Below are 12,045 nucleotides of genomic sequence, written 5' to 3'. Positions count from 1 at the left end.
GGGTGTGCCCCCCACCCCGCAAGCCCAATCTGGGCTGGATGAGTTTGTGAAGGAGAGAGTTGAGCCCTGGCATGGTGCACTGTCATTTCCTGGGGAAAATCAGACCCCTCTGCCTCAGTTTCCTCCTCCGCACCATGGGGGACTCCTAGCCAGCCTACGCCTTTCTGTGGGAAGTTGTAAGGTAGCAGAAGGCTCCACGGTCTAAACACTTAGGACAGTGCCTGGCACTGGGGCACATTCTTTTGGAGTCTCAGTGTGTCACCTCTGAAAAATGGGGCCACAGTCCCACCTGCCAGAGAATTAAGTGAAGGTGGCCGTTCTTGGCTGGAATTGTGTTTTCAGGATATATCCCAAGCCTCCCCCACAGCCTCAGTTCAGCAACGTTTGACTTCCACCTGGAGGGCTTCAGGCTTCTGGAGAAAAAAATCTCAATATCCCCCCCACCCCATCTCTGCTCCTCCCCACCCCCACCCCAGTCATTCCCAGTCTCGGGAAAAAGCTCCCCCATCCACTCAGGTGCTCAGGCCAGAGACCTGGAGGTGCGCGTGACAACTCTCTCCTTTGCTCATCTCCCACATCCAATCCATCAGCAAATCCTGTTGGCTCTGATTCCAAAACGCATCCCCATTCTGAGGTTCGGACCTCTTTTCTCCACCCCATCCGGGTCCAGGCCCCACCATCTCCATCTGGAATGCTTGCTGCCCAGCGTCCTAGGATTCCCGGGTAAACCCTCCTGCCCTTGTCTGTACATTGGGAAGAAGGAGCTTTTAAAAGAAGCAAAGCAGGTCTTCTCTGTCCTGCCACCCTCTCCCCACTCCTTCTCTCCTCTCTCCTCATCCTCTTCCTTCCTCTCCCTCACACTGCTCCAGCCCCGAGGCTTGTATGTTTGCTGTTCCCCTCTGCGGGGATGCAGTTCCCCCCCAATTCTTCCCCCAGTTAGCACCTTCTTTTCCATCAGGTCACAGGTCAAGTTTTCTCAGAGGGGGCCCCCCAACCTTTCCAGGCACTCTCTGTCCCCTTCCTCTTTTAAAATTATCTTTGTAACACAATTCTTCAAACATCATCTTCTCTTGAGACATTTTCTTTACATTGTGGGCATCCGGAGAGCCTGCACCCAGGGAGGTCCACTGGAGAAGAGCTCAGTGAACATTTGCAGAGATGAAAGGATGGAGGTGGAGGTGGGAGGATATTACAAAAAAAAGAAGAAGAAAGAAAGAAAGAAAGAGAAAGGATGGAGAATTCTCAGTCCCTTGGAGTAGCAAGAAAACTCAGTCCCCGTGAATCATGCTGTCTTGGGTCCCAGCCAGGCCCCGGATTTGCTCTGTGACCCAACCTGGTAGCCACCCCTCTCTGGTCCTTAACCTGTAGAAGGGTATGCACTGTTGGCTCAGTCCCTCCCTGGAGCATGCCCTCTGCCCTCAGGGTGACCCTAACCTCATACCTTTGACTTTCTAAGGAAAGTGATTTGACCTCTAGGTGCATCCTTCCCTGCCCTTGGTTCTCCAGGCGGCTTAACCCCTTCCTCGTCAGTCCCGCTGCCTCTCTGTGCAGGAAGGGGAACCAGCTCTGGTGGAACTTCTGGCAAATATTGACCCAAGTCCTTGAAGGTGGCTGGGAATGTACTGAGGTGGCGGATGAAGGGAGGGCCCCCAGGGGGAGGGGCTCCTCCTTAGTCTTTGCACTTAAGAATTACCTTGGGGGAGACCCTCCAGCCCAGCTCCCTGCCGAATTCCAGGGCACTGAGGGGCCCCTGGGGATGGGCAGTGGTAACAGCACCTTCAGAGTCCCCTAGGGAGTGAGGAGGGCATAGAGCTGCCTTTCCCATGCTGAGACCCACATGGTCAGGGCCCCTCAGTATGGGATTAGCTGCCTCGTGTTCCAGGCCAGTGTTCCCAGGGAGCAGGGACAGTGAGGGTCTAGCCTGGATGTGGGCTTAGAGCAGCAGAACCCAAGTTCCAGACCTGTATGCAGGAGAAGGTGGGGCTTTATCATTTCCACCCTGGAGGTTCAGCTGGAGGAGCTTGGATTCCGGGGTCCCCAGCTTTGTGCAGTATGTAATTTATAAACCCAGACACCATAGGTATTGGAAGTGAGATCTCAGGAGTGCAGAGCTGCCTGTGTCCAAATCCGGACCGGTGTTCACCCTGCCTGGGAGGTCTGGGTCCCCTGCCCTCTGCAGCCTGGAGAACCTCCGATGTCTCGGGTCCAGGAGGCGCCAGCTGTGTTGGGGGTGAAAACTGTGCTCCTTCCCCTCCCCCCACCCACTGTCAGCAAGTCGCCGGTGCCATGGTGTCCTGCTAAGTCCCCAGGCTGTACCCGGCTTGGGGGTGGGGGTCAGCGGGGTCGTGGCGAGGGCGGCAAGGGACAAAGGGTGCTTGTTCGATGCCCGCCCTGACCTCGGCCGCCGCTTCTCGGACGCCTGGCCCGCCTCTGATTCACGCCCAGGCCGGCCGCAGCGACTCCCCGCTAACCGCCCCGGCCGGGCCGCCCCGGGGGGTAGGAAGTAGGGGGGGCGAGGGGCGGCGCCGAGTCAACTTTCCCTCTTAAGCCCCGAAGGAATGTCGGCGGATTTCCTGAAACCCGACCCCGGCCGCCCGCCGGCCCGCCCGCCCCTCACCTGGACCAGCTCCCCCGGGAAAGGCAGGAGGGGCGCGGGGGCTCACCTGGGGGCCGGGGTCAAGTCCTCCTTCCGCTCCCGCCCCAGGCGGCCTTTTGCAGCGGAAAAGGGGGTGAGTAGGAGGCAATTAAACCTTCTTACTCCTCTGCCGTGACCTAGGCCAGCGTCCCAACTCCTCCAGCCTCAGTTTCCCTTCTACTTTACACACGCCGCGGGTGTCCTTCCTTTCGGTTGAGCCTTAAGAGACGCCTCTGAAGCCGGATTACCCTGACACCCCACCTCCCAGTCTTGGCGGGGCTCTGCCCACCTCTCTTTGCTTCTTTCGCTTGTCACCTGGGCCGACCCCCTTTGACCATCTGATCCTCAGCTTCCTCATTTGTAAATTGGATAACGCTACCAGTTCTTCTTTATAGGGTTGTTGCAAGAAAATACTGCGGAAGTGTTTTGTTTGGAATGAATGAATAACAGTAATTGTGGAAGGCTTCAGCGCGCGGGGCTCTGGAATTGACATGTGTGGGCTTGAATCCTGGCTCTGCGGAGGGGTCCTGGGGACTAAGTTTCCCACCTGTGAAACGGGGGACAGTATTGGTCAGAACCGTTGGCTGTTCCCCAAGGCGCAGGCCTGGCGCGCGGTGGGCTAAACGCGGGGTTCCCTGGCTCTCGCACAAACCGCAGGCTGGAGGCCCTCGCCGCAGGGTCGCGGCGGCCTAGCCCGGGAGGGGCGGGGCGGGGGAGGGGCCGCCCGGGGATCCAGATGTTCAGGGTCCGCCAGGCACAGCCGCGCCTGATTAAGCCACGTGGGGGCTGGCTGAGGCCGAGGAGATGAAAGCGCGGCGGCCGGCCGGGGGAGGGAGGGTGCGCTAGCCCCCCCACCCCGGCCCCTCCTCCTCGGCCGGAATCTGCAGCGCCCTCTGACCCCCCGACCCCGGGTGTCTGCCGCCGAGTCTGCTGGGGCGGAGAGTGGACGGAGGATGCGCGGGCGGCAGGCACCTGCGCGCCGGGCACACCAGCGAGGGCGAGGGTGCCGCTTTTGCAGGTTCTCGAACGTAGACGGGCGTTCTCACCCCCATGCCCGGCGAAGAGCAAGTTAGGTCAAGATTCACGGGGCTACCCTTTCTCATCTTGAAGTGCGGCAGTCATGAAAGCCAGAAGTATTCCTGTTTGTCCCATGTTTTCCCACAGGAATTAGAAATTTTAGCAGGACCCCATCGCCCCGTCTGTGCCCCCTCCTACTCAGCCCCAGGTCGAAGGGCTCCCAGTCTGGGAGAGCAGGGGCCAGACCCCCCAGGTCTGCGGATCAGGGCTGGGCCAGAGAGAGGCGAGGCTAGGGGAACCCTGGAGGGACTTGGAGAGCTTCCTACAGAAGCCAAACTGCGCATAAATTACCGGCTCTCTGATTTGGGTATCAAAAGAGATGAAGCTTCAGAAAGCCTTCTCTAACTCAGTTCTGCGACCCTCATGACCCTCCATCCCCACACTCTGGCTGGGTTCCAGCCAGCCCCACCGCCCTCCTATTTCCTTTTCCAACAAGCTCGTCCGGACCTCGCTGTTCCCTCGGCGGCCTCCTCGAGTCGCCAGCTCGAAATAACGCCTACTCTGGGAGGCCTTCCCTGATCCCCAGGCGAGTAGATCTCTCCTCCACTCTATCACCCTATTTGTTTCCCTTTGGCCCCTAGCGATGACTGAGATCCCCTCGTCTGTGGATACTAGTGAGGTGTCATGGGATCCCGACGTGGGACAGACGGCAGGGGCCACGATCCACCTGCCTCGCCCTGCGGGTATCCCAACGGTGCCGCAGCGCCGCGCCCCTGCCAGTTCTCCGCATCCCCCACCCCCGCTTCCCAGGCTGCCTCGCTCGGGTGACGTCAGCGACCCGGTCCCCGCCGCCGCCGCATCCTCCGCGCCCGCCAGGAGCCGGCGTCCCCCGCGCTCCTTGCGCTCGGCCTGGCCATGGATTCGGTCGCGCTGATGCCGCTCCTGCTGCTGCTGCTGCTGCAGCCTCCGCCCGCCACCCCCGCGCCGCCTGTCCGCGACCCCTTCGCCCTGCAGCTTGGGGACACGCAGAACTGCCAGCTGCGGTGCCGAGACCGCTACCCTAAACCTCAGCTTGCTCAGGTGAAGCGCGCGCAGCGCCAGCAGAAGGACCTGAGAGCTCTCCAGTGGGGGATGGGTTGAGGATGCAGCTCCTTCCGTTAGGAGCGGGAGGCCAGGGTTCCTCGGAGGGGGAAGGGGTCAAGAATGGGGTTCTTCAATGATGGTGGGCCCCTCTGGTGGGGGAAGGGCTGGCGTTCCTTCGACGGGGGCGAGCGCAGAGATCAGGGGTCCCTCCGATGAAGGTGGGGATGTTTCTGTCGCAGGAGAGGGGCCGTGGGGTCCTTTTGACACGGGTGGGGGGGGGTGGTTAGTGATGCCAGTCCTTCCGATAAATTCGGGGTTCCGGGAGTCCCTCCAAGCCGGAGGCGGGAGGGGACTGAGGCTCTATTGCTACCCAGCGGGTTCTGGCTCCCCTCTGCTGGGCCAGGGCCTTGGGGGCGCCCAACCCCCGCCTCCCTCAGGCCCGACAGTCCCCTTTTCCCCCTCTACTCAAGCATCTTCCACGTCCTCTTCCCTACCCACCTTAGAGCTACCAGGTCCCACCCCGATCCTGACCACCCCTCCCCCAGTCAGATCCCAATTTTCCCAGGCCTGAAGGATGACGGAACCTCCTCTGAGTCCCCCTTCTTTCTTCAGGCCCAAGAACCCCTCCTCTTTGAAGGGTTTTTTTTTTTTTTTTTTTTTTTTTTGGGTGAGGGGAGGATCATTGCCCTTCATCTTCTCCAGTTTTTCAACCATTACCCAAACCCAGCAGCACCCATTGTTTACTCCCCTCAAGCCCCCCGCCTCTCCTCCTTGGAGCTAACAGCCCCCACTAGTATTCTTAGCCTCCTCATCAGCCTCACCCCAAACCCCCTAGAAGATTTTGGGGGATCAAGTCTTCTACCTCCCCAAGGCCTTCCTGCGCCGCTGGCCGCCTCCTGCCCCTCCCCCTGCCTGAGCCCGCAGCTTCGCTTCCAGGAGGAGCTGGGGGAGGACCCCATTCAATCCAGGAGAGCGAAGGCGTATGACAGGGCCGTCCTGACCAGCGCTTGCGAGCGAGGCTGCCGCCTCTTCTCCATATGCCGATTCGTGGCCAGGAGCTCCAAGCCCAATGCCACCCAGGCTGAGTGTGAAGCAGGTGAGTGCTGGCTGGGTGGGCCAGGGTGGGGAGAGGTGGTCTGGGACGGACTGTCCCCCAATTACCCCCTCCTGCCCCTGCAGCCTGTGTGGAGGCCTATGTGAAGGAGACAGAGCAGCAAGCTTGCAGCGAGGGCTGCTGGAGTCAGAACCCAGAGCCGGAGCCTGAGCCCGAGCTGGAGCAGAAGGTGGGCGCCCTCCCACCTGCGGCCCCAGGCCCGTCCCGCCTCTCCTCTACCCCCCTCCCCAAATCTGCACTCATATCCAGTCTCTCCCAGGCTCTCCATGCCATTCCGGGCCTCCTGGGTGTCCTGGATTAAGCCATATGACATCTCAAGACTCAATTGTCATCTCTGTGACATGGGAAGTCCTCCCCCGCCCCCCGCCGCCTCTCCCACCCACACTGCCACCATTTACATTATTTAGCAAGCTTTTGTCCTGCTCCAGGCCTAACCTCAGCCTGTCCCAAATTTCTTGTGCCACCCGAGGCACCTGAGACAGTGTCATCCCCATTTCATGCCCACGGAGCAACTGGCCAAGGTCACCCAGGGCTGTGGAGAGGTGGCATTTAAAGCCAGTGCCACCAGGGCTTATGACCACTCCTCACATCCCTCATCTTCAGAGCTGACTTCTGAGCACCTACATGTTAGCTCCTGGTCTAAGCTCTGTCCTTGTGATGAACAGGTGGTCAGAACGGAAGTGTAGGGAGGAGGAGCCTCCCAAGCACACATAGCTCTTCCTTCCCCACCCCAGGGAGAAATAATAACTGTACACTTATCATACCCCGTGAGTCTAGACAGTGCTGCACCAGGGGAAACTGAGGCACAGGACATCCTTCATCCCAGTCAGAAACCCTTGGGCTGGGATTCCAGAGAAAGCTCTCTCCTCTCATCGCTCATTTTCCTGCACCCTTCCCAGGCTTTCCCTGTTCATGAAAGCCCTGTGCACCATCATTTCTTCCCATTCCATGTTCTCTCCTGATGCTGTTAAAACAAGAACAATGATGATGGTAACATTTTTAATCATAGCAGCTACTATATATTAGGCACTTGTGCTTTTTTTGTCTGTGTGACCCCATGGACTATACAGTCCATGGAATTATCCAAGCCAGAATACTGGAGTGGGTAGCCTTTCCCTTCTCCAGGGGATCTTCCCAACCCAGGGATCAAACCCAGGTCTCCTGTATTGCAGGCAGATTCTTTACCAGCTGAGACACAAGGGAAGCCCAGGAATACTGGAGTGGGTAGCCTATCCCTTCTCCAGCAGATCTTCCCGACTCAGAAATTGAACCAGGGTCTCCTGCATTGCAGGCGGATTCCTTACCAACTGAGCTATCAGGGAAGCCCTTGTGCTATTGTTTAATTGAAATTTCATAGCAGATCCCTGAGGGAAGAGTATCATTTCCCATTGTAGGACTCAGAGAGGGCAATCCACTTTCCCAAGGGCACACAGTCAGTCAGACAAAGCAGTGCTGAGATCTCTGTTCATAGTATGTAGCCCTGTTGCCTCAAACAGCTTAGTGAATTTTGATCACAGTGAATTTTCCCAGCTCCCCTCCCACTTAACACCCTACGTTGGTGACATTTCTGTGCCTTGGGCCTCCCCTTGGCAGAGAAAGGTCCTGGAAGCTCCGAGTGGGGCCCTCTCGCTCCTGGACTTGTTTTCCACCCTCTGCAATGACCTTGTCAACTCGGCCCAGGGCTTCGTCTCCTCCACCTGGACATACTACCTGCAGACTGACAATGGGAAGGTGGTGGTGTTCCAGGTGAGGGCTCTGGCAGGGGCCACACCAGAGAAGTGGCTGGGTGGTCAGGGTAAGGAGGTGGGATGAATTGGCTCTTGGCTCATGGGATGTGCAGTCTACAGGTCAGTGAGCTTCAAGCACAGCTGGATCCAGGGGTTCAGTGTCTCTCTCCACCCCTGGGTTCTGTTGTCCTCTTCAGCAGCTTCATTCTCAAACATGTCCCTGCTCACAGCAAGGTGGATGCCACGGCTCTAGATTACAACCTCTCAGGTTTTAACTAAGTTGTTTGGCCATGGTTGAGTCATGTGATGCCAGTCCCTGTGATTTTATTAGCTAGTCCTGAATCACATCCCTATCTTAGGTGTTGGAGGATGGGGTCAAGACAAATCAGGGTCCCACAATAGCAGGGAACAGTATCCCTGATATCACAGCCTGCAGCTGTGTCTTCTCTGTCCCCAGTGGAACTAGGTACCAGCCCGGCATGGGATACCGTAACCTACATGGGGCGCAGAGAGGTGCCTGCTAGGGTCAAGGTGGTGCCTTTCTAAAGGGCTTCTCTGTGCTGTCTTGTTCCTGGCCCAGACCCAGCCTGTGGTAGAGAGCCTGGGGCATGAGGGAGCCCGTCTGCAGAGAGTGGAGGTGACCTGGCGGGGATCCCACCCTGAGGCTTTGGAGGTGCATGTTGGTAAGGTTCAAACCTAGACGAGTGTTCCTTCCAAAGGTGGCTCCCCTGTCACAAGGGGTTCTCCTGGCAAATGAACCCTTGAGGATTGGTATTTCCATTTCTCAGTTCCTGGGGTTCCTTGATACATCTCCCTGGGTTCCATGGTCCATCTCCCTGAGTTCTATGGTCCCTCTCCCAGGGTTCCATTGTCCACTTCCCTTAGTTTCATGGACCATCTCCCTGAGTTCTATAGTCCCTTTCCCAGAGTTCTATGGTCCTTCTCCCAGGGTTCCATGGTCCCTCTCCCTGAGTTCCATGGTCCCTCTCCCAGAATTCCATGGTCCCTCTCCCAGGGTTCCATGGTCCCTCTCCCAGGGTTCCATGGTCCCTCTCCCAAGGTTCCATGGTCCCTCTCCCAGGGTTCCATGGTCCCTTTCCCAAGGTTCCATGGTCCCTCTCCCTGAGTTCCATGATCCATCTCCCAGGGTTCCATGCTCCATCTCCCTGAGTTCCATGGTCCATCTCCCTGAGTTCCATGGTCCATCTCCCAGGGTTCCATGGTCCCTTTCCCAAGGTTCCATGGTCCCTCTCCCTGAGTTCCATGATCCATCTCCCAGGGTTCCATGGTCCATCTCCCTGAGTTCCATGGTCCATCTCCCTGAGTTCCATGGTCCCTCTCCCAGGGTTCCATGGTCCCTCTCCCAGGGTTCCATGGTCCCTTTCCCAAGGTTCCATGGTCCCTCTCCCTGAGTTCCATGATCCATCTCCCAGGGTTCCATGGTCCATCTCCCTGAGTTCCATGGTCCATCTCCCTGAGTTCCATGATCCATCTCCCTGGGTTCCATGGTCCATCTCCCTGGGTTCCATGGGCCATCTCCCAGGGTTCCATGGTCCATCTCCCAGGGTTCCATGGGCCATCTCCCAGGGTTCCATGGTCCATCTCCCTGAGTTCCATGGTCCATCTCCCAGGGTTCCATGATCCATCTCCCTGGGTTCCATGGTCCATCTCCCTGAGTTCCATGATCCATCTCCCAGGGTTCCATGGTCCATCTCCCTGAGTTCCATGGTCCATCTCCCTGAGTTCCATGATCCATCTCCCAGGGTTCCATGATCCATCTCCCTGGGTTCCATGGTCCATCTCCCTGAGTTCCATGATCCATCTCACAGGGTTCCATGATCCATCTCCCTGGGTTCCATGGTCCATCTCCCTGGGTTCCATGGTCCATCTCCCAGGGTTCCATGGTCCATCTCCCAGGGTTCCATGGGCCATCTCCCAGGGTTCCATGGTCCCTCTCCCAGGGTTCCATGGTCCATCTCCCAGGGTTCCATGGTCCATCTCCCAGGGTTCCATGGTCCATCTCCCAGGGTTCCATGGTCCATCTCCCTGAGTTCCATGGCCCATCTCCCAGGGTTCCATGGCCCATCTCCCAGGGTTCTGTGGTCTTCCTCCCTGAGTTCCATGATCCATCTCCCTGAGTTCTATGGTCCATCTCCCTGGGTTCCATGGTCCATCTTTCAGGGTTCTGATTTATCCCAAGACCCCATGGCCCATTGCCTCAGGTCCTGGCCCCCTGTTCACTCTCCATGGCTGCTGTCACCTCTTGGCTAAGACCTGGAGGCTACTGAAAGTGACTTGTTCTCTCAGACCCTGTAGGTCCCTTGGACAAGGTAAGGAAGGCCAAGATTCGAGTCAAGACCAGCAGCAAGGCAAAGGTGGAGTCCGATGAGCTGCAGGACAATGACTTCCTCAGCTGCATGTCCCGGTGGGTGGCAGAACCCTGGGGATGGTGGCGGGGTGGGGCCTGAGGGAGGAGGCTGTCTGGTCCCACCGGGGCCCCTGAACATGCCTGCTGGGCGGGGCAGGCGCTCGGGGCTTCCTCGCTGGATCCTGGCCTGCTGCCTCTTCCTGTCCGTGCTGGTGATGCTGTGGCTGAGCTGCTCCACCCTGGTGACCGCGCCTGGCCAGCACCTTAAGTTCCAGGTGGGCAGGGCCCATGGGCAAAGAGGAGAAGAAAACTGTTCCCTCATCTGGATGGGGCCACCCCCTTTCCCATGGAGACAGGGACCCCTGACTTGCTATGTGGCATTAGGCAAGTTTCTTCACTCTCATGAAATGAGAGGAACGACTCCCACCCTTAGTAAGGGCAACCTGAGATTTGGGGTGGGAAGGAGCCTTGCCAGGGTGGGGACTCATGGCCCTCTCTCTCTCTTCTTTCCCCTACAGCCCCTGACTCTGGAGCAGCACAAGGGTTATATGGTGGAGCCAGAGTGCTCCCTGTACCCTCCCCCGTCACACGCCTATGCAGACAGCCCCCCGCCCTACAAGCTGAAACTGGACCTGACCAAGCTGTAGGCCTCCACTGCCAAGTTCAGGGGCCCCGGGGGTCTCACTTGCCCTGTGCCTACTGTCCAGGTCAAGGTGGGACCATCCTTGGGCTCCTCCCTCCCCCAAATTCTTCTCTCTCCAGCCCCGCCCTTCACCTCCTGGATCCTGGGGGTGCTGTGCCCCTGCTGGGGGGCAGGATCTGACCTTGGTTCCTCCCTGTCCCCCTTCCCCAGAGCGTGTGTTATTTTGTCTTCTATTCCGTAGCTTCTTGAGTATTTGAACCCCAGTTCTGTGCTGCCTTCCTCCTTCTTCCTCTCTCCCTTCTCTGGGGGGCTGAGGCCACAGGGGAGCCACTTTGTGCTAAGGCTACCCCTTTTCTCCCCACCCCACCTCTGGAGACAGTGCCCCATGAGAAGAGGTCCCCCCAAGAGAGGAGGCAGTGGGTAGCTCCATGCTGGGAGGGCGAATGAGGCTGGTGTTGCAACATGGGGGTCAGAAGGAATAAACCATGTATATAAAAACCATCTTGGACTGAGCTTACTGCTATTGGTCTTTCTGTCTGCCTCCTGGGGGGAGACTTGAGTGTGGCCATGACCCCTGCCCACCAGGCCCTTCCTGAGATGTGGGACCCCAGGAACTCCCCATGGCTTGAGTGGTGCGAACCAGCTGCCACCTGAAAGCAACCAGCACACATCATACTCCTAGCTAGGGGACTCTGGCAAAGTGGCTCCTGCCACCTGCCTGGCCCGGGGGGGTCAGTGCCCTTTCCCGGGCCTCCGTATTGCTCCTGTGAAATGGACAGGGCACATCTCAAAGAGGACATTTGTTAATTTTGTCACCAGCTGGCTTCCATCCCCCTTTCTTTTGGGGATGGAGCTCTGTACCATTGGAGGCAGTCTTAGGGCCCTGTCCACAGGTTCTCCCCACTTTCCTACCCAGGGGGTCCAGCTTTGGTGAGTTGGCATTCTTTCCCTGCACTCTGCATTCAAGAGGAGTCCTTGCCTGGGAAATCCTGTGGACAGAGGAACCTGGTGGGCTATAGTCCATGGGCTCACAAAGAGTTGGATACAACTTCGTGACAACATAAGTGCAACAGTGAAGACCCAGCATAGCCATAAATAAATAATCAAAATAAGAGGAGTCTTGTAGGACAGGAGCAACCACCATGATGAGGCGGTAGCTGTGACCCTCCATCCTTCCTGTCGATTCTGCAGACTCCCCAAGAGCCTCTCAATAAATCTTTTGGTTGAGTAGACTAGAGTTGTTTCTGTTGCTGGCAACCAGAGAGTTTTGTTTGGTGGAGGCCACATCTCCTGGAAAGAGTTTGGGATGATGGACATGGTGGTCAGTGGGGCAGACGTTTCCAAGGGCTAATAGAGGCCTGTGGGTGGTGGGTGGGTGGTTGGGGGGAGGTGAATTAGGCTGAGTGAGGCTAGTGCCCTTCCACTTTTCATCCTGCCCTGTGTCCCAAGAAGCTGATT

At 57.9% G+C, this 12,045-nt stretch overlaps 1 protein-coding gene across 3 annotated transcripts; it reads left to right on the top strand.

Moving 5' to 3' along the window:
* Nucleotides 1–4,473: 4,473 nt before the first annotated feature.
* On the top strand, nt 4,474–11,088 carry TMEM59L (transmembrane protein 59 like). 3 transcript variants are annotated; one of them, XM_055566481.1, is made up of 8 exons: nt 4,474–4,732; nt 5,672–5,831; nt 5,915–6,018; nt 7,530–7,595; nt 8,157–8,259; nt 9,884–10,001; nt 10,102–10,219; nt 10,463–11,088. In XM_055566481.1, the coding sequence occupies exons 1-8, from the start codon at nt 4,568–4,570 to the stop codon at nt 10,589–10,591; spliced, it is 963 nt and encodes a 320-aa protein (XP_055422456.1). In that variant the 5' UTR covers nt 4,474–4,567; the 3' UTR covers nt 10,592–11,088. The 3 variants fall into 3 exon arrangements, with proteins under 3 accessions (XP_055422456.1, XP_055422455.1, XP_055422457.1); XM_055566480.1 differs by having other exon boundaries at nt 7,443–7,595; XM_055566482.1 differs by lacking the exon at nt 7,530–7,595.
* Nucleotides 11,089–12,045: the final 957 nt, after the last annotated feature.

Source organism: Bubalus kerabau, chromosome 1 (genome assembly GCF_029407905.1).
Source record: "Bubalus kerabau isolate K-KA32 ecotype Philippines breed swamp buffalo chromosome 1, PCC_UOA_SB_1v2, whole genome shotgun sequence".
Lineage (NCBI taxonomy): Eukaryota > Metazoa > Chordata > Mammalia > Artiodactyla > Bovidae > Bubalus > Bubalus kerabau.
The sequence above is the reverse complement of the archived record's forward strand: the minus strand, read 5'-3'. Positions and strand labels throughout refer to the sequence as shown.

Excerpts from the sequence above, each read along its gene's own strand:
- TMEM59L (XM_055566480.1), top strand. The coding sequence starts at position 4,568 with ATGGATTCGGTCGCGCTGATGCCGCTCCTGCTGCTGCTGCTGCTGCAG. Across the intron at positions 5,832-5,914 it reads CCAGGCTGAGTGTGAAGCAG|CCTGTGTGGAGGCCTATGTG; the intron begins GTGAGTGCTGGC and ends CTGCCCCTGCAG. Across the intron at positions 10,220-10,462 it reads GCCAGCACCTTAAGTTCCAG|CCCCTGACTCTGGAGCAGCA; the intron begins GTGGGCAGGGCC and ends TTTCCCCTACAG.